Here is a 21,836-nt window from a genome sequence, read left to right as displayed (position 1 = left end):
GCATGTGGTGCTGGGGGATTGAACCGCGGTCCCTGTGCTTTGCTAAGATTGTTCTAAGTAGGTGCTTTAGACCACTGAGCCATCTCACCAGCCCCTTTTTTGACTTTTTAAGATAGGATTTTGCTCTTCAGGTCAGGCTGGCCCTGAACTCACTTTGTAGCCCAGGCTGAACCTGAATTCACAGCGATCCTCCTGGATCATTCTTCTGAGTACTAGGATTATAGGCATGCACCACCACACCTGGCTTATTTTTCTTTGGAAAAATTTTAAAAACTGATTTTGAAGAAGGTATAATATTTGAGAAATGATTTTTAAAGTTAATATGTTGGGATCATCTGTTATGATGCTGGACAGTGGGTACATGCTCAGTGGCATTGTGAAAAGGTTAACATGTATATCATTTTTCAACTTTCTTCCAACTGTTAATTATTTGCTATCAGGTTTGGGCCTTTGTTAAAAGTATAAAAGAAACACACTTTGTAAAAATAAAATTTATTCATGCAATGTAAATATAAAGACCAATCAACACAGAAGCTTTTTCTTTTTTTGTCAAGATCAGCTAGTATCCTTTCATGCCTACACACCCATACTATACACTAACTTCTGGAAGTACAAACACGGCTATCATGCAGCTTGCATACAGTCAGTGTTAGCTTGCCACACATGGTAGCACACACCTGTAACCCTAGCACTTGGGAGGCTGAGGCAGGAGGATCACTGTGAGTTCAAGACCAGCCTGGGATACAAAGTGAGCTCAAGGCAGCCTGAATTATATAGCGAGAACCTGTCTTAAAAAAAAAAAAAAAGTTGCTGTTAGCTTAAACTAATGTCCAAAGATTTACTGCCAAGGATTTGATACTTTCAGCTGAAATTTCTGAAAGTCTGGGACATTCTGGATAACACATAAAAATAAAGGAAAAATTAAAACGCCTATGTTCTGATGTGGCATTTACAGGAAGGTAGAGAATACTCCGTGACTACCGTTCCTCTCAGGAGGCAGACAGAACAGGATATGGGCCTGGTCCCCATCCCTGCCCTTGAGCTCAATGGAGGAACTCTCCCTGCCACAGTCTCTGTGTACCTGGAACATCAGGCCTCTTACAGAGCATCTGAGTCACAGCCTGCTGCAACCTGCTCTTGAGCTATATTAAACTAGATTTAAAGAATGGCTACACTCTGACAACAAAATTACGACTTATATATACTATCATTTATGTTTCATGCAATATTTATGTATCTCACAAATCTAGTTGCACCCCAAATTCAGGTTTCAGAAAGTTTTCTTTTTTTTGGTGGGGGAATAACTGCTAGGGATCAAACCCAGGCCTCAAGCATGCTAGTTAAGTGCCCTACCACTGAGCTATATTCTCAGCTCCTAGATCGTATTCTTAATCGTTAAGGAAGAATTTGTATGTTTTGACACTTGTATTACATTTTTAAATTTATTCAGAAACTGAATGATTGGTCTCACTCAGGCAATGACAGGGTATTCAGAAGACCTAATTTTGACTTCATGTACAGTAAGAAATGTTAAAATATGTTTTATGTTATAAATTCCTAATTGCAACCCCCAGTCCTCAGTTATGATACATATACAATTTCTGTTTCTTAAAATTTGACAAGAAATGCAATACTATAGCAATTATGACCTCCAAAAAGTGTTCTCATGACAAAGACATCTTGAGATTGACTGGAAAATTAATATAACAGTGGCTTCTTTAATAGGTTTTCAACTTTAAAAGGAATGTACATATCCATAAGCATTAGTTGTATATTTTTAAATAGGTTACTACTTTATTTGTAGGGGAAAAGTAGTATTATAACTATACACAATAGGTTAAGAAAACTGTAACAAATACACATTTCTATTAAGCAGATGTAACAGTTGTTAAGAGACAAAAAAATTTATAAGCTGACTAAAAGCACTGCTTCAACTCTGCTTTACCTGCTCTTTTTCAAGCATGTCTGCTTTACGGAGGATTTTCATTGCATATACATGCCCTGTATCTTTTTTCTGAACAAGCCGCACCTAGAATGTGATAAAAGAAATGCTGTTATGGCTGTATCTGGAGGCCCCCCAAAGCCTCACAAGTCACAGCTGGGCATTTTAGAGCTAGCTAGATCCAGTGTGTGTGATGCTGGGAATAAGTGTGACACTGGGATCAAGGGTGTGCAATTACACTATTCTAATAATTGGTCTGGCACAGTTCTGGACATAGATAATGGGAAGGTCCACCCTATGTGAGAGTCCTACCTACCCTAAGGTAGGGCGTGTAGCCTGGACAGAATATAAAGGACAACAAGAGTGCTGCTGGCTTGCTGACTGCTGCCTGCTGTCTCCTGCCTGCCCTGCTTTGCCATGGACTGCTTCTCCTCTGTGATGCCCTCTGCCAACCCATCCTGCCTTGGAGCCAGCTAACCCGGGACTGAACCCTCTACAGACTGTGAGCTAAATAAACTTTTCTTTCTTTAACTTTGGGTGTTGGGTATTTTGCCTCAGCAATGAGAAAAGTAACAAGATAAATTGAAGTAAAAAATTCACACTTCCAAGTTAATGTTTTAATATGTTAATAAAAAATGTTTTTTTCTTCTGAAGCCTAGGGATAGAGCCCAGGGCCTAACAAGTAATATTTTAAACTGAGAAAGTATTATAATTTGAATATAAGTAACTAAGAGAAAAAAAGAAAAAAAACATTTTCAAAATTTCAGAATGATCACGTGTGTCTAAGAGGATTAATGCCAGAGATAGCTTCAAGATATCGCTATACCTCAATACTGTTGTTCCCTAGTTGAACAGACCAATCCAATTTAAAACTTTATTTTGAAACTTCTAAGCATTTGTTAAATCCCTCACAGATTATTATCCAGTCTGCTCAGAGAACCTAAGTAAATAATTACAACAATGAAAGTAAAAGCTTATACACAGGAAAAAAAATCTGGAGGTTATTTTAAAAAAAAACCTCTGCAGTGTGTACTTAGGGCAATGAGATTTCATGCAGTGTTTCTTTCTTCTACATTTTTCAGTTTTAACAGAGAACACATAATTCTATGATAAAACAAAAAACAATGGACTGCAAACCAAAAGAAAAAGCTTGTTAAGTTCTCGTATATCCTCCCCTTCTTTTCCAAGATAAGGAGGTTTTATTTTCCCTGTACCTTTGTTCATGTTCTCTTACTGAGTTTTATGTCCCTTCCTCCTTGAATAGAAAGCTTTTTTCCCTCTTTGGGATATTAGGGATAAGCTCAGGGCCTTCACACTGATCCACAGCTGTGGCCCTTTTTGTTTCTTAAGCTTGTGTTTATTAGCATATGTATTTTTTGAGATAAGAGTTCTGCTAAGTCTTCAGGTTTTGCAGCTTGCAATCCTACTGTCCCAGTCCTCAGAGGAGTGCTAGGATTATACATGTGTAGCTGGCTGGAAGTACTTTTACGAGCACTTTCTCTCTCTCTCCGGGACATCAGGAATTTTGACCACTGAGGAATCTGTTTTATCTTTACCTGTGCCTTTGAAATATTACAATTCCCCTGCATACTGTTTTTGTTTTTGTTTTTTTTTTTTTTTTGCGAACCAGGGATTGAACTCAGGCCCTTGCGCTTGCCAGGGAAGCGCTTATTCCACTGAGCCATCTCCCCAGCCCCCACATACTGGTTTTAATAATATGATACTCTTCTCTCTAGGTTAATGTAACCATCACATCAATAGATTGCTCACTTTAGATGTTTTCCATGAGTAAGAATGACTGCATGGGCTCATTTAAACTGCCTCAACAGATTGCTCTTATGATTAAGCAGGACTTTGATTTATCAGAGTAGCTGGCCAGCTAGGCATGGTGGTGCATGCCTGTAATCTCAGCTACTCAGAAGGCTGAGGCAAGTTAAAGTTGCCGGGGCAACTTAGCTAGACCTTGTATCATAATAAAATGTTTAAAAGCACTAAGAATGTATCTCAGTGACAGAATGACATTTGCCTCACATGTCTAAGGCCCTGGGTTCAATTCTCAGTGCTAAAAAAAGTGACTGGAGCAAAACTGAAAATGCTATCAATTTCACATCCCTATCTATATAATTCTCTACCACAAATTCTGCTTTCTATAATCATCTTTTTGGGGATATATGAATCTGGTGGGAAGAACGAAAAAATGGTGTTATATTTTGTGTCTAGATGTCCCCCTTAAGCCTCATGCAGTCATGGTGACAGCTTCTAGAGTTGTGATTAATTCATCTAATGTTGGAATTATGGGTTTGATTGCTATACCCACTGTAGGGTTGTCAGACTGCATAGGGTATGAGAGAAAGAAAGAGGCTTGGGCTGGGGAGATGGCTCAGTAGAATAAGCGCTTCCCTGGCAAGCACAAGGGCCTGAGTTCAATCTCTGGTCCTGCAAAAAAAGAAAAGAAAAAAAAAAAAAGCAAGAGGCCTGCTCTCACCTCTCTCGCTTGTGGCTGTGCCATGAATGGCTTCCCTCTGCCATGTGTCACTCTGCCCTGGAGCCAGCTAATGATGGACAACCTTCACAAACTGTGAGCTAGATAAACCTTTCCTCCTTTAACTCCGGGTATTGGGTATTTTGTCTCAGCAATGAGAAAAGTAACTAAGAGAGACTGTGATACACTTTACTCCGGAAACTGTGATACTGGGAAATGCAAGAGCTTGAAATTTAGGAAGACATGGGCTCAACTCATGCCCCCAGAACGCAGCAGCTGGATGAGAGGGGGACAGTATACACACCACCCAAGGTTGCAGTTCATCCTCCATACAATGAGCTATCACGGTGATTATGGAAGAAAAGTACTACATGAATAATAATTTCCTTCTCCCCTAAACTTCAAATCTCTAAATCAGTACTCAAAACACTAATATCTAGCAAAACAGAAAACAACAGATTTTGGACAGTCAAGAGGGGAAGAAAGAGAGAAAGAGGCCAGACAGAGCAACTAGCATGTGAGTCTTACACACTTGACCCACCTCACCCCATATATTCTGGTTATGCCAACAACCATAAGCTTACAATGTGTTGGAAACTTTGGAGTTCTGTGGTATTTTTGTACTTGACAAGTAGCTGTGGTTTTTACCTCACCAAATGCTCCTCTGCCTATGACTTTTAAGGACTCAAAATCTTCCAATCCAAGTCTCGTTCTTTTCAAACGAAGAAATTCTGTTTCCTTTCGGGCATGTGCCGATCTCCTGAGTCGTTTCTAATGTTTAAATAGAAGAAGGGAAAGGGAAGAGGCTGAAATTCTGAAAAATCATTTATATCCCTCCCAGCTGGAAAGCAGGGCCATTAAGAGGTGGCTTCTCCTTTCCCTGGCCTTTAGACACCATAAGCTAGCCTCGCTGGGCGAGGGTGCCTCCTCTGAGAACTCTAACCAATTTACTTGACAACTCACTTCTCAAACATTTCTAAGAGGAAAAGCCAACACCTTTTCTTACACAGTGCAGCTCCTCATATGTGGAACTTTTGGAGATTCCCACAAGTAATCTGTCTGGGTCACTGACGGGGTTCTGTGCAATTTCTCCTACTTCTAAAGCTTTCCCACATAGTCACGAGCTGCCTTTCCACACCTGTGAGCAGTGGGCAGCAGGGCCAATTTGAGACAGGTCTTTGCCTCGACAGTGACTCCAGAAACCTGCCTCATTTGTATGGAGCTTTCTTTCCCAATGAACTGTGTAAGAACACCATCTTTTGTTCTTTTAAATTTTAAATTGATTGATTTCATTCTTTTCCTTAGAATTCCAAACCTAACTGATTATTATAACTGTGCCTAGAGAAGTCTTCCTCTCTTAATCTCCCAAATTTAGAAAGATATCCGCCCTTAAGTTTCTCTGTATCTGAGCCAAAACCCCATGCTGGACACCAGAGTTCACTTGATGGATAAGACACAGGCATCCATTCTGTATTCCACAAGAAAATTCCAGTAATTAATACCTCTTCATCTTTTAGGCCTTCTTCTTCCATCACTTTTTCTAACTTCTTTTGTCTAAAAGAAACAAGAAAAATATATGAAAAAAAATCTGAATAACTTTTTATGCAAACATAACTTGTTCTTTTTTTAGAATTTTATTTATTTATGTGTTTGTGTGTGGCCAGCTCAGCTCACCAGGGGGCGGGGCTGGCTGGCATGTGGTGCTGGGGGATTGAACCGCGGTCCCTGCGCTTTGCTAAGCTTGTTCTAGGTAGGTGCTTTAGATCACTGAGCCATCTCACCAGCCCATAACTTGTTTTTTAAATTAAATTATTTATTTGGAGAGGGTCTCATTATGTAGCCCAGGCTGACCTTGAGCTCACAGAAATTCTCCTGCCTCAGCCTCCTGACTGGTAGAATTACAGGTGTGAGGCCCCAGACCTGGCAAACAACTTGTTTTGAAAAAAAAAAAAGACAAACTCAGGCAAATCTACAATGCTTCATTCCAATAAAAAAGAATTTAACTACCGTACTGGAAGTGAAAATATTCCCACCCTCTACTAGATGCTATGTTCTCAAAAGATAAATAAATGCAACACAGAACAAAAGATTTTCATTATTTCAAAATTGAATCTTTTCCCCTCCTCCTCCTAACCGTTCCTCTATGCAGTCATATTCTCCTAGCCAAACCACAATAGTTGGTATTTAATAACTTCTTATATGTAAGTATTTCTCCCTGACTGAAATCTGCTTCACTTTCATCTTCTTCTTTGTCCTTGCCAAAAACAAACAGTAACAAACAACAAAGGTAAAGGCAGAAAGTGAAGATTAGGGAGAGGGAATCAAAAAAGGTGATTGGCACTGCTACCAAAACTTAACCACTACAAGTCTCTGGAATACTTAACTTTAATTTAAAAACTGCATCCAAGGTGCTAAGGACTGAACTCAGGACTTTCTATAACTGAGCTACCCTCACACCCTCCATCTAAGAATGTTTTTGATCAATGACTTCATCTTGGTTTTATAAAGCTAAAAAGCCCGGCTGTGGTGGTGTACGCCTGCAATCCCGGCACTTGGGAGGCTGAGGCCGAAGGATCCTTGCGAGCCTGAGACTAGCCTGGGCTACAAAGTGAGTGCTCAAGGCCAGCCTGAACTGCATAGTGAGACCCTTGTCTCAAAAAAAACCACAAAAAAAATTTACTGTAGTTATTATGTTATTACGCTCTGACTTTGCGTACTCTTCCCTACTCAGCTGTGTGGCTGCTGAGATGGAATTAGATTCCTGAAGGTATCAGCAGCACAGCCTTCCTCCTTTGATACGCGCGCACACGTAGATGTGTATCTGAAAATGTGCTGGGAGCTGGGTGAGAGAGAGACGTGGGGATGTCAGGAACTATGTAGGTGCCCTTCTCTTTCTGTCAGGATCAGATGCATCTTTTTGCTTCCCAAGAGTTTGGACATAAATTCTTACTCGTTGTTTGGTCCTAGAGATTTGTTACATGACTTCTGACAAAGTATTCATTTTAACAGAGTGCTGTTACTATAACAGACATTCACTGACCAAAATGAGACTCATTTTCTTTCCATGTTCCTCTCTAGACTTCCCCTCTTGGTTAGTGGCAACATTTTCTTTCTGACAGGAAAATCTAAGACTGTTTCCATGACTCTTACTGCCAGCTGGTCTTTGTAATAGACTCCTTCATTTTGTTCTGGTTTTCCAGCCTTAGTGCCACATCTTAATTACACATTTGAATTAATAAAATAGGTTTTAATTAACCTCATGTGTCTCAGTTGTTCTCCTTACTTGTTAGTCTGTCAAATCCTTACTACTGCAGGCTGCTATTCTGAAATAGAAGTTTTGCCAGAAGGCGGCACACGCCTGTAATCCCAGCACTCAAAGGCTGAGCAGGAGGATCACCATGAGTTAAATGCCATCCTGCACTGTCTCAAAATAACCGCCAACAATTCCATCCCATCACTGCTTTGCATACACGCTTCTGTTAGCTCCCAGTGGCCTTCCTAGTAAGTACTGACCTGACCCGCGGGGTGTATGAGCCCCACTGGGCTGTATGCCCTTGCTTCAGCACACCACACACTTACTCTTTCCTGTGTATTTAGAATGTGGAGAAGTGGTGGAGAGATTCCAGTCCATGTGCCTGCTTTTATGATGCTGAGTAAATGAAGGTTCTATAAGGAAGTTTTACCTATTTCTTTTATTTTTTATTTACTTATTTATTTTTTTTTAGGCAGGCAGGGTCTCACTATGCAGTTCAGGCTGGCCTTGAGCACTCACTTTGTAGCCCAGGCTAGTCTCAGGCTCGCAAGGATCCTTTGGCCTCAGCCTCCCAAGTGCCGGGATTGCAGGCGTACACCACCACAGCCGGGCTTTTAGCTTTATAAAACCAAGATGAGGTCACAGATCAAAAACATTCAGCCTGGTCTTTGAACCTGAATGATCTTCCTGCCTCAGCCTCGTGAGTGCTGGGATTACAGGCATGTGCCACTGTGCCCAGCTGGTCATTTTTTTTGGTGTCATCCTATATCCCCCACTGTTCTGACTGACCACACTAGGCTAGGCTACAAGTCTAACATGCTATCTAATGTCGCAGAACTGGCCTTCTGACTATAATTCAAAACTACATAGAAACTTGAAAGTTTCCTATAGCTTTACTGCAAGTGCAATTAAACTGGTTTCAGTGGAACACCTGCCTGGGAGTAAAGTTATCAGAAAGCAAATCCTTGAACATAATTAGATTATTTCATGATTAAAGTATGAAAAAAGAAAGAAAGAAAAAAATCTGTCGTGACAATAACTTACTGGGATCTGGTCTATAAAACCTTGAGAATACCCAAAATACCAAGCAAGTCTGATACTGGGCTTTAAAAAGACATCCTTTGTGGGATGACACCAAGGAACTAATGTGAACATGGTTTGAGTCATTCTGACATTTTGATAATTAAAGAAAATGGTCAGATTTTGGGGATGTTTATTGAAGTAAAAAATGACAGCTACCTGTATTTAACTTTAAAACACAATAGCAAGAAAAAAATTACAGTGAAGCCAGGCATAATAGTGCATGCCTATAATCCTAGCTACTCAGAAGGCTGAGACAGGAAGATTACAAACTTCAGGCCAGTACTGAAAACCTGTTTTGTTGCTGATTATTATTATTATTATTATTATTATTATTATTATTTTATTTAGTACAGGGTCTATAGGGTCTCACTACACAGATCAGAGTTGTAGTAATTCTCCTATTTCCAGCTTCCCAAACATTGGGATTAGAGGAGTGCACTACCACATCTAGTCTCAATCGATGTCTCAGCATGCCATGGGGGCAGGGCCGGCAAGGCAGGCCAGGGATCGAACCTCTGACCCCCTGCATCTGCCTTGGCAGATGCTTTAATCTGCTGAGCTATCTGGCTGGCCCTATGTTTTAAGATATAAACAAACAAACAGGTTGGTGATGTAGCTCTGAGCCCATCCCTGGGTCTCACATCTAGCATTTCAATAAATTAATAAAATGAGATCAATGAAGCAAATGTAGCAACATCTTAACAATGATTGAACCTGAAGGACAAATACACTGGAGAGAGGCTTACTGTATTTCTGTGATTGTCTGAAATATTCATTATGAGAGAAAGAAAAGAAGCTAGCCCTTCATAGGCATACTGCTGGTAGCAGTACGTGCTAGCTAACTTTATGGTATCAATCTATAATGTCCTCTAAAGTCTCCTGTATTCAGAGATGGGGCTGCTGGGAAGTGACTGGACCACATGGGGAGGGGACCTCCACCAATCAGAAGACTCAGCAGCTGATGGGTGCATCCCTGCAGGTGCTGCTCAGAGTGTCTGGGAGCTGGGTCACTGGGGCTGAGCTGGGAGAGTACTCCTGTCCCCAGCTACCCCTGTCCCTCTGCGTACTAGCTGTCACAGAACACGCAGCTTTTCTCCATCACTCCCTCCCACCATGATGTCTCTGCCTAGAGCCAGTCGCCACGGACTGAAGCCCACAAGAGGGACTGTAAGCCAAGTTAGCCCTCTCCTCCTTTAATCTGTGGGTTTCAGGTACTTTGTTCAGTCATGGAAAAGTGATTAATGCAGAAAGCTGATAAAAGGAATGGGTTATTGGTATCTGATCTTGTGGTTCAGAAATTTTTGGAACTAGTTTGCTGCATGAGTTTGGAAAGGTTTATAGATGCAAGCTAGAGAAGCCCTACAGTCCTATAAACAAAAGCTTATGGGTGATTCTGGTCAGAGCTCAGAAGAGCAAAATGTTGATGGGAATGCAGATAGTAAAGGTCCATTTCAGGAGGTTTCATTTGGGGATAAGATTCCACTTGCAATTGGACTAGATGTACTATATTCTGACGATCTAAGTTCTGTTCATGCCAAATATTTTGTGAAGCTGGGTGTGGTGGTATATGCCTGTAATCCCAGCACTCGGAGGCTGAGGTAGAAAGATCATTGTGAGTTGAGACCAGCCTGGCCTATAAAATGAGCTCAATGCCAGCCTGAACTGCATAGCAAGAGCCTGTCTCAAAATAGACTTTGTGAGGCTGATTACAAATATGGCAGAAAATAAGCCCAATGTTCAGGCTGCAGCATGGGTGCTGCTCTCTGCTTCTCACCATATTTACAAGGAGAATCAGCACAAAGCACAGCTGAATTTGAAAAAAAAACTGTAGCTTGGCCAGATAGGAAGCTCCAGTAAAGCTGGGACTAAGGAGAACCTGCTAAAAAGATCAGCAATGGGGGCCCGCCCATTAGCTCAGTTGTTTAAGTGCCTGCTTAAACAAAGCAGTCAGTCTCTGGGAGCGGGGGTTCCATTCCCAGATACTCAAGGCAATCCAGACCAGCGCTGGAGGCAATCTGGAGCCACCAAAAAAAAAACAACAACAACAACAAAAAAAAACCCTTCTGCAGTAAGGGCTGGGGAGATGGCTCAGTAGGATAAGTGCTTGACTGGCAAACTCAAGGATCTGAGTTCAATCCCCGGTTCCACAAAAAAAAAAAAAAAAAAAAAAAAAAAAAAAAAAAAAAAAAATCAGCATTTCAAAGAAGTCAAGTACAATAGGAAAGATGTTTACAGGGCATTTCAGGAAATAGCCAGATCACATCTACTACAGGTTCAAAAATGTAAAAGGATAAACTCCTCTGAAAGACTCCTTTGAGAAGAGAGCCCAGGGTGTCCTACTCATTCAGAGCCACCTAGAGGGTAGTGTTTCCTCCCAAGTTTAGCAACAGAGGCATTCAGAGACCTCTCAGCCACGGTTCAAGGGACCAAGCTACTCCTTGAGCTGGCAGCAGACCTTGGTATCTTCCACCTGGTACTGATTTTTCAGGCATGCAGAAGGCAAGAGTTTAGAACCATGGAAGCTTTCACCCAAATCTCAAAAGAAGGCCTGGCAAGCCAGGCAAAAATGTGTGACAGGGTCACACAATACCTGTAAGAGCCCCTGAGAAGGCGATGCTTAAAGCTGTGAGAGTCAAACAGAAGATGCAATGGAGACTCTAGGAAGTTGGAAATGCAAGAAATGTAGGGGAACATAAGGCAGCATTCTGCAGCACTGTGTAATAGACACTGTGATGGAAAAGATGGGCATATTTGTAAGCCATATCTGTGAAATTTGCCATAGTGTTTCTATGAAACCACTCTAAATTCTCATATTTTTCTTGTAACAGGAAATAATCCCCCAGATATTTCAGTCTGTCTTCTATTTCCAGACTTTTTTTTTTTTTGTATTTTAGGGAAGGGTCTTCAGGGTGTTCAGGGTCTCACTACTAGATCAGATTCATAGTGATCCACCTGTTTATGGCCTCCCAAGAGCTTTGATTTACAGGCAGAGTGTGCACTACCATGCCCAGTCTCAACTGCCCTCTCAGCAGGCCCTGGGAGTGAGGCTAGTCCAGCAGGCCCGGGGATCGAACCCCTGGCCCCTGCGCCTGCTTGCAGGAGCTTTAGTCCGCTGAGCTATTTGGCCAGTCCTATCTCCAGACTTTGGACACATGGCTCCATGCAGTAAGTTGTTTTTTTTTTTTTTAACAACCTTGTGTTCTACCAAATGGAAAAACACATAAATTGCATGCAAATTACACAGATTATTTCAACCTGTCAAGTATGTTACTATGTACCAATAGTAAAATATTTTCTCTTCATCAGTTGACTCATATTCCTAAAATTCTGTTTAGTAAGATTTTATGATACTTTACCATAGCATCTAAAGTTTGAAAACTCACTTCTGACAGGGTTACTTCAGTTTACTTATTGCTGAGATATCTCCAGCCAATCACCTCTTTTTGTTTCAATGTTCTAGCAATAATAAAATCTAAATGTCACATCAAATTGTATCAACAAACCAAACCCAACCATCAACTCATCCAGAAAAGAGGGTACAAAACAAAAAAGATTTATATGGAAACACTATTGTGTTTTGCTTTTATTTCTTTAGTACTGGGGATTAAATACAGGAACTTTGTACTGAGTTACATCTCCATCCTCTTTTTAAATTTTCTATTGTGAGGTAGATCTCACTAAATCACCAAGGTTGGGTTTGGCTTGCGACCCTCCTTCCTCAGCCATCCTGGGATTACAGGCTCGAACCACCACACCCAGATAAACTGGTATTGACTTTAAAGGCTCAAGGTATCTTTTCTTTTTTTCAAGTATCTCTTTTCTAATAAAAATAACAATTAATAACGACAAAAATTAATGAATATTCTCTCTTAAATATCTAATTTTTTTTTTTTTTTTTTTTTTGTCTTTTTGAGACAGGGTTTTGCCATGCAGTTAAAGCTGGCCACTGGCCTTGAACTCACTTTGTACCCCAGAGGTTGGTCTTGAACTCCCGAGCAATCCTCCTGTCTCAGTCTCCTGAGTGCTAGGATTAGAGGCATGCACCATCATGCCTGGCTTTTCTTACCATCTTTTTTTTCATTTACTTAGTCTTTTTGGAGTTTTAAAAAAAGGACTCAAGGTTCCATTCACAGAAGCACAAGACAAGTAAGAGCGAAACAATCAAAGCTTTTGGAAAGTCTTTTAATCTTAAAACTCTAATAAAACAAAAGAAAACCCTAACTCAACACTATTTGAGGATACAATATTAGTATAAATCACAATATAACAGTAATGTAAACAAACCATATATATCTTTTTTCCTATAGAATGTGATATATATCAAAGATAAACTACAACTAAGGCAAAACCAATAGGATAAAAACCAACAGATTATCATGAAACAAAATAGCTATATCAAAATCCATATTTGCTTTATAATTACAAGTATAATCTACCTGATTTAAAGAGTGGTTGCATTTGACAGTAACTATCTCCAACAGGTTTCACATCCCATGTATTATGCAAATTTATCTCTGAATTCTTCCTAATTTGGGACATGTGGCATGTTTGCATAAGTGAACATCAGCTGATCACAACCAGATATGAAATACTTGTCTATTCCACTTATATAGCTGCCAAGTGTGGTGGCGCACACCTGTAGTCCCAGCACTTGGAAGGCTGAGGCAGGAGGATCACAGTGAGCTCAAGACAAGCCTGAGGAAGGACTACAAGTGCAAACACAGGGGTTAAAAAACTGGGCAACTTAATGGGCTCTTATCTCAAAAAAAATTTAAAAGACTTGGGGATGTAGCTCAATGTGAAGGCCCCGGGTTCAATCTCTAGTACCACAAAAACAGTAATAACAAAATAAAAACTTCTCAAACAGTAGTATAAGAAAACTTCCTCGGGCTGGTGAGATGGCTCAGTGGTCTAAAGCACCTACTTAGAACAAGCTTAGCAAAGCACAGGGACCGTGGTTCAATCCCCCAGCACCACATGCCAGCCAGCCCCGCACCCTGGTGGGCTGAGCTGGTCACACACACACACACACAAATAAATAAATAAAATTTAAAAAAAAAAAAAAAAAGAAAACTTCCTCAATCTACAAAGGACATCTCTGAAAAATCTACAACGAATAATATGACTAGTAGTGCAATGGTGGGTTATTAGTCAAAGTGAGAAGAAAACAAAATGCTTACTTTCACCACTTTCTCAACATTTTACTGGAAGTCACTGCCAGTAAGGCAAGAAAAAGAAAGAAAGAAAAAAAAAAAAAAAAAGACGAACACATTGAAAAGAAAGTCACCAGAAGTGGTGGCACACTCCTATAATGCCAGCCCTTTGGAAGGCTGAGGCAGAAGGATTACAAATTCAAACCCAGCCTAAGCAATTTACCAATCTAGTAAGACCCTGTTTCAAAGTAATATTTTTTCGAAAGGGCCAGGAATGTGGTTCTAGCATGCCTAAGGCACTGGGTTGTTCAATCCTTAGTGCTGAAAAAAAATTTAACAAATACTTCAAGGAAGAAAATATACAATGGTCAAAAAACACAGAAAGGGGCCAGGGAGATGGCTCAGTAGAATAGGCACTTGCCTGGCAAGCGCAAGGGCCTGAGTTCAATCCCCAGTTCCACAAAAAAAAAAAAAAAAAAAAGGTTTAACATCACTAATCATCAAGGGAATGCAAATTAAATACAAAAACCATATTGAGACACATTAAGTATCCTCCAGAAAAGCTGAAGTTAAAATATTGACAGCATAAATGTTAACAAAAATGTAAAGCAACTGAAATGCTCATATACTACTGGTGATATTTTGGAGCATGGTCTACCAGATTCTAATAAAAGTAATACATACCTACAATGTACTTTTATCATCTTTATCATCTAGCAAGTCTACTCAATGGTATTTGAGAAATGAAATAAATGTTCACAAAAAATTTTGTACAGAAATATTCATGGAAGTTTATACAACACAGCTCAAAACTGAAAAGAACCCAGATATTTATCAACAGGAGAATGGACAAATACCCTGAGGTACAATCGGAAAACAGAAGGTTCTCACCAACAAAAAGGAACAAACTACTGATCCAGTGACATAAATGAACCTCAGAAACCTTACACTGAAAGATGCCTTACTTGCGTGAGTACTTATTGTATAACATCTACAGGTTCAAAGTGTATGGAGCGGACAAGGCTAATCCGTGGTGGAAACAAAAATCACACCAGTAGCTGCCTTAAGTTGAGGAGTGACAGGCACGAAGTTTTGGGAGGATGGTAATGTTTTACATCTGGACAGGATTTTAAGTTAAGCAGGAGTAAGCCTTTGTCAAAACTCACCAAATGGCATCTTTCAACTCACACATTTCATGGTAGGTAAATTTTATACCCTCAAAATATACATGTAAATACTGAACTCTAGTTAATGTTATTCTGCAGAAGTAAAGCACACTGATGTCTGCAACAAACTTTTCCTTTTGTAGTATTTTTAAGGAATTTTCTTTTTAAAATTAATAAGGTACAGAGTCTGGCTACACAGCTCTGACTTGCAGTAATTCTGTCTCAGCCTCCTCAGCGCTGGGATTATAAGAGTACCACACCATGCCTGGTTTTGGTGGCCTGCACGTGTGCCTGGGTCAGGGCCTGCCTGGTATGTGGTACCAGGGATTGAACCCTGATCCCTGCACTTGCTAGGCAGGTGCTTAGACCACCAAGCTATCTCCCCAGCTCCTGCAACATACTTTGAAGTATGGCAAAAATTTAGGATGGATTAATGAGTGGATAGAGGAGTAGAATAACACATATGTGATAAAAACTAATAAATGAATCTAGGTAAGAATAAAAGTATCTAGAGTCTAGGTAAGTATAAAAGTATTCACTATACAATTCCTTCAACCTTTTCAGTAGTTTCAAATACTTTTACTATAAAATGTTGCACAAAGTATTTTTAACAATGAGGCATTCCATGGAGAGTACACCAGGTCAGTAACAGCAATAATAACAGCTGCTTCTATTACTATTAACTACATGTTAGGGTTTGGATTTAAAATGTGCCTCAGAAGGGTCCCGTGTTGAAGGCTGAGTCTGCAATGCATCACAGTTCAGAGGTGGGATTCTAGGTAGGGACTGGATCACAAGGGCTTTAATTTCATCAGTAGCTTAATACCTGCATGACTGTCAATTTGATGGCTTTATTGGGAAGTGACAGAAACTTGGAAGATGGAACCCGGTTGAAGAGAGTCACGGGGCTGTAACCCTGCGGGACCGTCTCTTGCCTCTAGCCCCTCTGGCTTCTCTCCACTTCCTGGCTGCCGTGAAGTCCCGCTGCCATGCTGCTCCAAACTGACAGACCCAGCCAGGTGAGGACTGAAACTGGGGGCCAAAGCCAATCTTTCCTCCTGCAAATTGTTCTTCTCGGGGATGCTCTTACAGCAACAGAAAACTCACTAACAGTAAGTGATCACTATGTGAGCATTAACTTGCTATATCTAACTCCATAGCAATCCTGCAGTACAACTAGTACTCTCCACCATCATGATGTAGGATGACACACAAAGAGACTAAATAACTAATTCCAGAATCAGACAGCCCTGAGTGGCACAGGCAGGATTCCAGACCGAGGTCTACCACCTAGTGGCAAGCCTACCTGTTACACTGTTATTCCACAACATGGGGTAGGCGACAATGTGGCCAGTACTACAGTGGCCTCCTGCAACAATGTTATGAGTCTGTTTTACAACAGGACATAAATGCCACAATTATGATATAATTTTTTCAAATGATTCTTTACCTCATTTCTCGTTCTTCATGCTGAGCGATAAGGTTGCTATAAAAATTCTCCAGTGTCACTTTGGTCATTGTCACTCTTTCTTTGGTGTGATTACTCATGGATGAGCAAGGTGTGGAGCCTGTCATTGCCATGGCTGCTAGAAAGAAAGAAGAGGTAAGAGACTTCAAGTTGGCATAAATCTTTTATGCACTCTATAGCCCCACTGGTAAAAACATAACCTGGCACAACATAAACATAAACTGGCCCGCTTGTGCCATAATTTCTATTATGAGAAGTTAGAAACAATTTAACAAGGAAATAAATAAAATTTAATGGAAGCCTGATAAAAACACCATGTATCCAGGTGTGATGTTACACATTTGTAATCCTGGCTACTCAGGAGGCTGAGGCAGGAGGATTGCAAATTTCAGGCCACCTTGGGCAAGTTAAGGAGGTCTTAACCCAAAAAATAAAAGCAGCTCGGGCTATAGCTCCGTGGCAGAGTGCACAGCTAGCATACAATGCCCTAGGTTCAAACCCCAGTATAAAGAAATATCAACAATCAAAAGTAACTCCAGGGTTAGGGAGCTAGCGCAGCAGCATAAGCGACAGCCTGGTAAGCACAAGGTTTGAACCCTGACACCAAGAAAAAAAGGTAGACCCATAATGATTCATACACAAAAGGTTCAATATAGCACTGTGGGCCAAAGGAAACCAGAAATAACACGTATATACAAAAACAGAACTGAAGGACAGCATGGGCGGGAATTCTGGGTCACAGGCCAACAATGAAATAAGCAAACAGTTAAAATACATTCAATTATTTAATGCCAGGGAAAAGGTTGCTAATCTAGGCAAAAGGAACAGAGTGCAAAATGTGTATCGTTTGGAACATACAAAGTGTATATCATGATCTCACTTGTGTTTCTTATATGTGTATATTATAGGTACACACAGAATTGTTAGAAAAACAACCAAAATGTTAGTAGATTAATTCTAGGCAGTGAGATTATAATAGATAATTTTATTCTGGCATGGCCCATGCCATGTTTTTCTATATTTTCTTCAATAAACATGTACTGTTTATGAACATAACTTTTAGGTTTTCTATTTCTATAGTTTAAGAAACTGATCTATAGCCAGGCACAGTAATGCGCACCTATAATCCCAGCACTCAGGAGGCTGACGCATGAGGACTACTTTGAGTTTTAGGCCAGCCCGGACACTATACAGTGAGATCAAACCCCTCCTGAACTAAATGACAACACCCTATCTCAACAACAACACCAAAAAAAAAAAAAAAAAGAAACAAAAAAACTAATCTATGACTAAAATACATAGATAGATATACTCTGACACAGCCTTAAGGTATTCAATAAATCTCTGCTGGTTGCTTCCATTTACAAGCTACAATAAAGAACTATAAAAGAGACAATATTACAAAGGAAAAAGAATCACAATTATGGTGATGGAAGACACCTTAAAAACAAGAGGTCCCAACTTCCTCATTTTACCTAAGAACAAAACACCACCAGCTGGGCATGGTGGAACACGCATGCGATATACACTCTGGGAGGCACAAGGACTGCAAGTTTGAGTGCAGCCTAGGTAACTCAGCAAGATCCTTCCTCAGAATATAAAATTAAAAAAGGACTAGGAGTGTAGCTCAGTACAAAGGCTCTGACAATCTTTTGTACCAGGGTAGAGAGACACAAACAGATGAGAAACTTTGTATCTATTTTTCTCCTAAATTTAAAGTCTCTTTTCTCTCCAGATACTTTGGCTAACTAATGTCATCGCACGTGGCTCTTCTGTTCACTACCACTTGTGCCAGCACTGGTAACAGCGCTCAACACTTTATCTTCATTGTGCCCTCTTCCCCGGTGATCTGCTTCTGTTCCTTCATCCCAATATAAAGCTGAGTAAAAATCAGGAGGCTCCCAAGGCCATTTACAAAGACAGTGTATTCTATTAAAAGTCTTCTTAAAGATTCCCCCATAATATTTAGCAGCTTTTCAAATTGTTCTGTGGATTAAACAGGACTTGTACAGAATGTGAAAACACTTGTTACTACTAAAGAAAAAAGGCTTACCACTAGCAGTATTTAAAAAAAAAGATACTTGAGCAAAAAAATCATAGTTATTTGTTCACAGCAGATTCAAAAACAAGGCTCTACCTCAGAGCCACACATTTTCATTTATTTGTGCAAAATGGTTTTGTAATGACAAATTTAAGGCATTAGACTCAGCTACCTTACTATAAATTTTTTTTGGGGGGGAGGCTTTTACTAATACCAAAGCAAAATGAAATGTTTTTTGGATATCAGTGGAGGAATTTGAGCGGTTTACACCCTACTTTAAGAGGCATGGGTGTGGCTCCTTATTTGTGAGCCTCCACCCACAATGAAAACCACATGCACTCTGGGTTCAGTGAAGAAAGCTTTAACCCAGAACTAAAGAGTAAAAGAACAAGTTAGGGCTATGTGTTCCTCCCTTGCCTGAAAACTTCTGGGGGACTCTTTACTTACATGTAGTTACATTTTAACAACTGAAATAATTTTAATAAAAAATACAATTTGAGGGCATTTAAGACAATGCTGCCCACATAAGGAGCACTGAATAAGAGTAAACTTAACAAGTTAGTGATTTTTGGTCAACAAAGCTAAAAGAGCACAAAGTATACCTTTACAATGAAGGGTATATAAAAACTAAGAAAAAGATTTACCTTATTTAAATTGTCATTTCTTAAACTTTTAAAAAGATCATAAAGGAAGTGGGTGTGGTGGGACATGGCTATAATCCCAGCACTCTGGGAGGCTGTGGCTGGAGTACCACAAATTGGGCAACTTAATGACTTAGTGAAATCCTGTACCCCTCCCCCCAAAAAGAGCTAGGGATGCAGTTCAGTGCGAGAAAGTCATGGGTCCAACCTCCAATACAAAAAAACAAAAAACAAAAATCCCAAAACCTTAAGTGTTCTTAAAGATCTGTATCAGGACAATACATTCTTTACTGGGGATAAAATTAAGAGCCCTGTACATGCTAGGCAAGAGCTGTTCCTCTCAGCTACAACCCCATTCCTTTTTTTTTTTTTTTTTTTGTCCATCTTCATTTTAATTTTGAGACAGGGTCTCCATAAATTGCCCAGGCTGGCTTCAAATTTGCCCTCTGCCCTGAATCCTGGTCCTGCAGGCTTCATTGTCCTTCAACTCAGCAGAATTAGGAAACAGGAGGTAAGAACTTTAAATTTAAGGAGTTTTTAAAAATTAACAGAAAAAATTGATTCTCATAAAAGTCACTAGGGATACCAAACTCAAAATGTGGCCAAATGAAAACCATAGTTTTATTCAGTCTAGACAGTTAAGACAGGCTACTGATTGCCTTTACGATGGTACTTACTCCGTTATCTCTATAAACATCCTCCCCACCAGTATTTTGTGACTGACAATACACTGCCTTTCATTTGGGCAATTTAATCTCAGGCTCAAATGATTCCTGGAGAGTTACATGTCTAATTGCTCCTTCTGCAGTGTCATGCATTGGAAAGCACATACCATGACCTACATTTGTTGTCAGTTTTGTTTTCTGGTACCGGGGATCGAACTTCGGACCTTATGCTTGCCAGGCAGGCACTTATGCCACTGAGCTATCTCCCCTGCCCTACATTTATTTTAACATTCTCCCCGCATCTTATTTTAAATGTTGTGGGTACACCTTAAAATGACCAATTAGGAAAAACACTCAGTTTTGACGCCCATTTCTTTATGTATAAATTTCCTTCAAGCTCAGACGGAGAATGATTTTGTTTGCAGAGTTGGAGGACAGGGCTGTCCTCCTCAGAGGAAGCTCATTTGCAGTGTTTGGGGTGTGGAGGGGAGCCCTTTCTGCGGTGGAGGCTGCCCGATGTTTAGGGGAACTATCTGCGCCGGCTGACCAGCTCACAGCCAAGGTAAGCTGCGAGGGCAAGAAAGCACCGGTCTACTCCACCCACCAGCCTCTGTGCACTTGAGAAAGATCAAGTTCATCTCTCAGTCTTCGAGTCATTCCAGAGCAGGACTGGGAACCCGGTCTATGAGCCATGGGCACACTCTCTGACACAGACTTTCTTCCCCTTATCGATTTTTTTCCCCTCTCCTCCGGCTTTGTTCCTTTTCCACTGAGAGTCTTCAGGACATCCTCCGTGACGCTAAGATCACGTACTCTAAAGCCAACTCTGAGGAAGGGACCCACTAAAGGTACCACGCCCCAGGGCAGGCTTTCCCTTTCTCTGCGCTCCTACGACAGCTTTCGAGTTCTCAGACCCCAGAGGCAGGAAAAGGAGGTGAAAACGGACCGAGGCCGGCGGCGGCGAGCAGACAATGCTGGCAACGCGGCAAGGAGAGGGGAGTCTGGCTCCCCGCCCCGGCCGCACGCAGAGAAACAGAAAAGTCGGGATAGAAAGGAGGCGAAGGCGGGGGCGGGGCGGGACACACAGACAGACAACAGGAGAAGCCGAGGGGCTAAAAGGACCGGGCCGAGAAAGTGCTGGCGGCCAGGGGGGGAGCCCTCCAGGGGTCGGGAGAAAGGGAGTCTGGAGGGGGAAAGCCCGGGCGGGGCCGAGACGGCCGCGGCCACTCACCAGAGCCCCGGGGAGGCGGGGCAGCGGCCGACAGCCGAGGACGCCCGCCGGGCCAGTGGTCTCGACCTGCTGAGGCGCAGCCCCCGCGGCGGCAGCCCTTCGCTCAGACGGGGGAAGGCGACGCGCAAGGCGCTCTGCGGTCGGGGCCGAGGAGTCTTTGCGGGAGAGGACCGCTGGAAAAGCACCAACTGCCGGAAAAGACGGCAAGGGAGAGGGGCCACGGCACTCAGTCCCCCGCGGCGGCGGCAGCGGCAAGGGGTGACCGCGGCGGCCCGGGGCTGAAACTGCGCATGCGCTCGCTGCCGCCGGCGCGCCCGGTCCGCCCGACTGCGCATGCGCGACCCCGCCCCCGCCCCGCCCCCTTGGCTTCAGCCTCAGCCTCAGCCTCGCCCGGCTTCTCGGGCAGGCGAGCCCTGGGTGAGGTCGAACGTGTGCGGTGTGGGGCAGTCTGCGGCGGACGGGGCTGGGCTGAGGAAGTTCTCTTGTTTTTCTCTGTGTGTGTGTGTGCGTGTTCTTTTCATTTTGAAATAATTACAGACTCACAAGAAGTTGCAAAATGACCGCAGAAGTTCCGCGTACCCATTATCCACCCAACTTCCGTCAGCGTCTCACAGAAGATACATTATCAAAAGCAGGGCATTGACATTAGCGTGATACGATGAACTAAACCCAGTACCGTTTGCAACGTGACAGATCTTGATCGGATTTAAC

The 21,836-nt window shown here is 41.6% G+C and overlaps 1 protein-coding gene across 2 annotated transcripts in view; it reads right to left on the bottom strand.

Annotated features, from left to right (window-relative positions):
* Stk38 (serine/threonine kinase 38) overlaps nucleotides 1–21,407 on the bottom strand; it is a 44,595-nt gene extending 23,188 nt beyond the window's left edge. The window contains exons 1-5 of one of the 2 annotated variants that reach the window (XM_023720373.1): nucleotides 21,126–21,407; nucleotides 16,530–16,662; nucleotides 5,927–5,978; nucleotides 5,073–5,195; nucleotides 1,946–2,029 (exon numbers count right to left, since the gene is read on the bottom strand). In XM_023720373.1, the coding sequence (XP_023576141.1) occupies nucleotides 1,946–2,029; nucleotides 5,073–5,195; nucleotides 5,927–5,978; nucleotides 16,530–16,660 (390 nt within the window). In that variant the 5' untranslated portion in view covers nucleotides 16,661–16,662; nucleotides 21,126–21,407. Of the gene's footprint in view, nucleotides 1–1,945; nucleotides 2,030–5,072; nucleotides 5,196–5,926; nucleotides 5,979–16,529; nucleotides 16,666–21,125 lie in introns of both variants that reach the window. The other variant, XM_004624188.2, reaches the window with a different exon arrangement.
* Between the last annotated feature and the right edge of the window lie 429 nt (nucleotides 21,408–21,836).

The sequence above is a fragment of the Octodon degus genome, unplaced genomic scaffold (assembly GCF_000260255.1).
Source record: "Octodon degus isolate 3935 unplaced genomic scaffold, OctDeg1.0 scaffold00005, whole genome shotgun sequence".
Taxonomy (NCBI): Eukaryota; Metazoa; Chordata; class Mammalia; order Rodentia; family Octodontidae; genus Octodon; species Octodon degus.
This window is presented reverse-complemented; position numbering and strand designations above follow the sequence as displayed.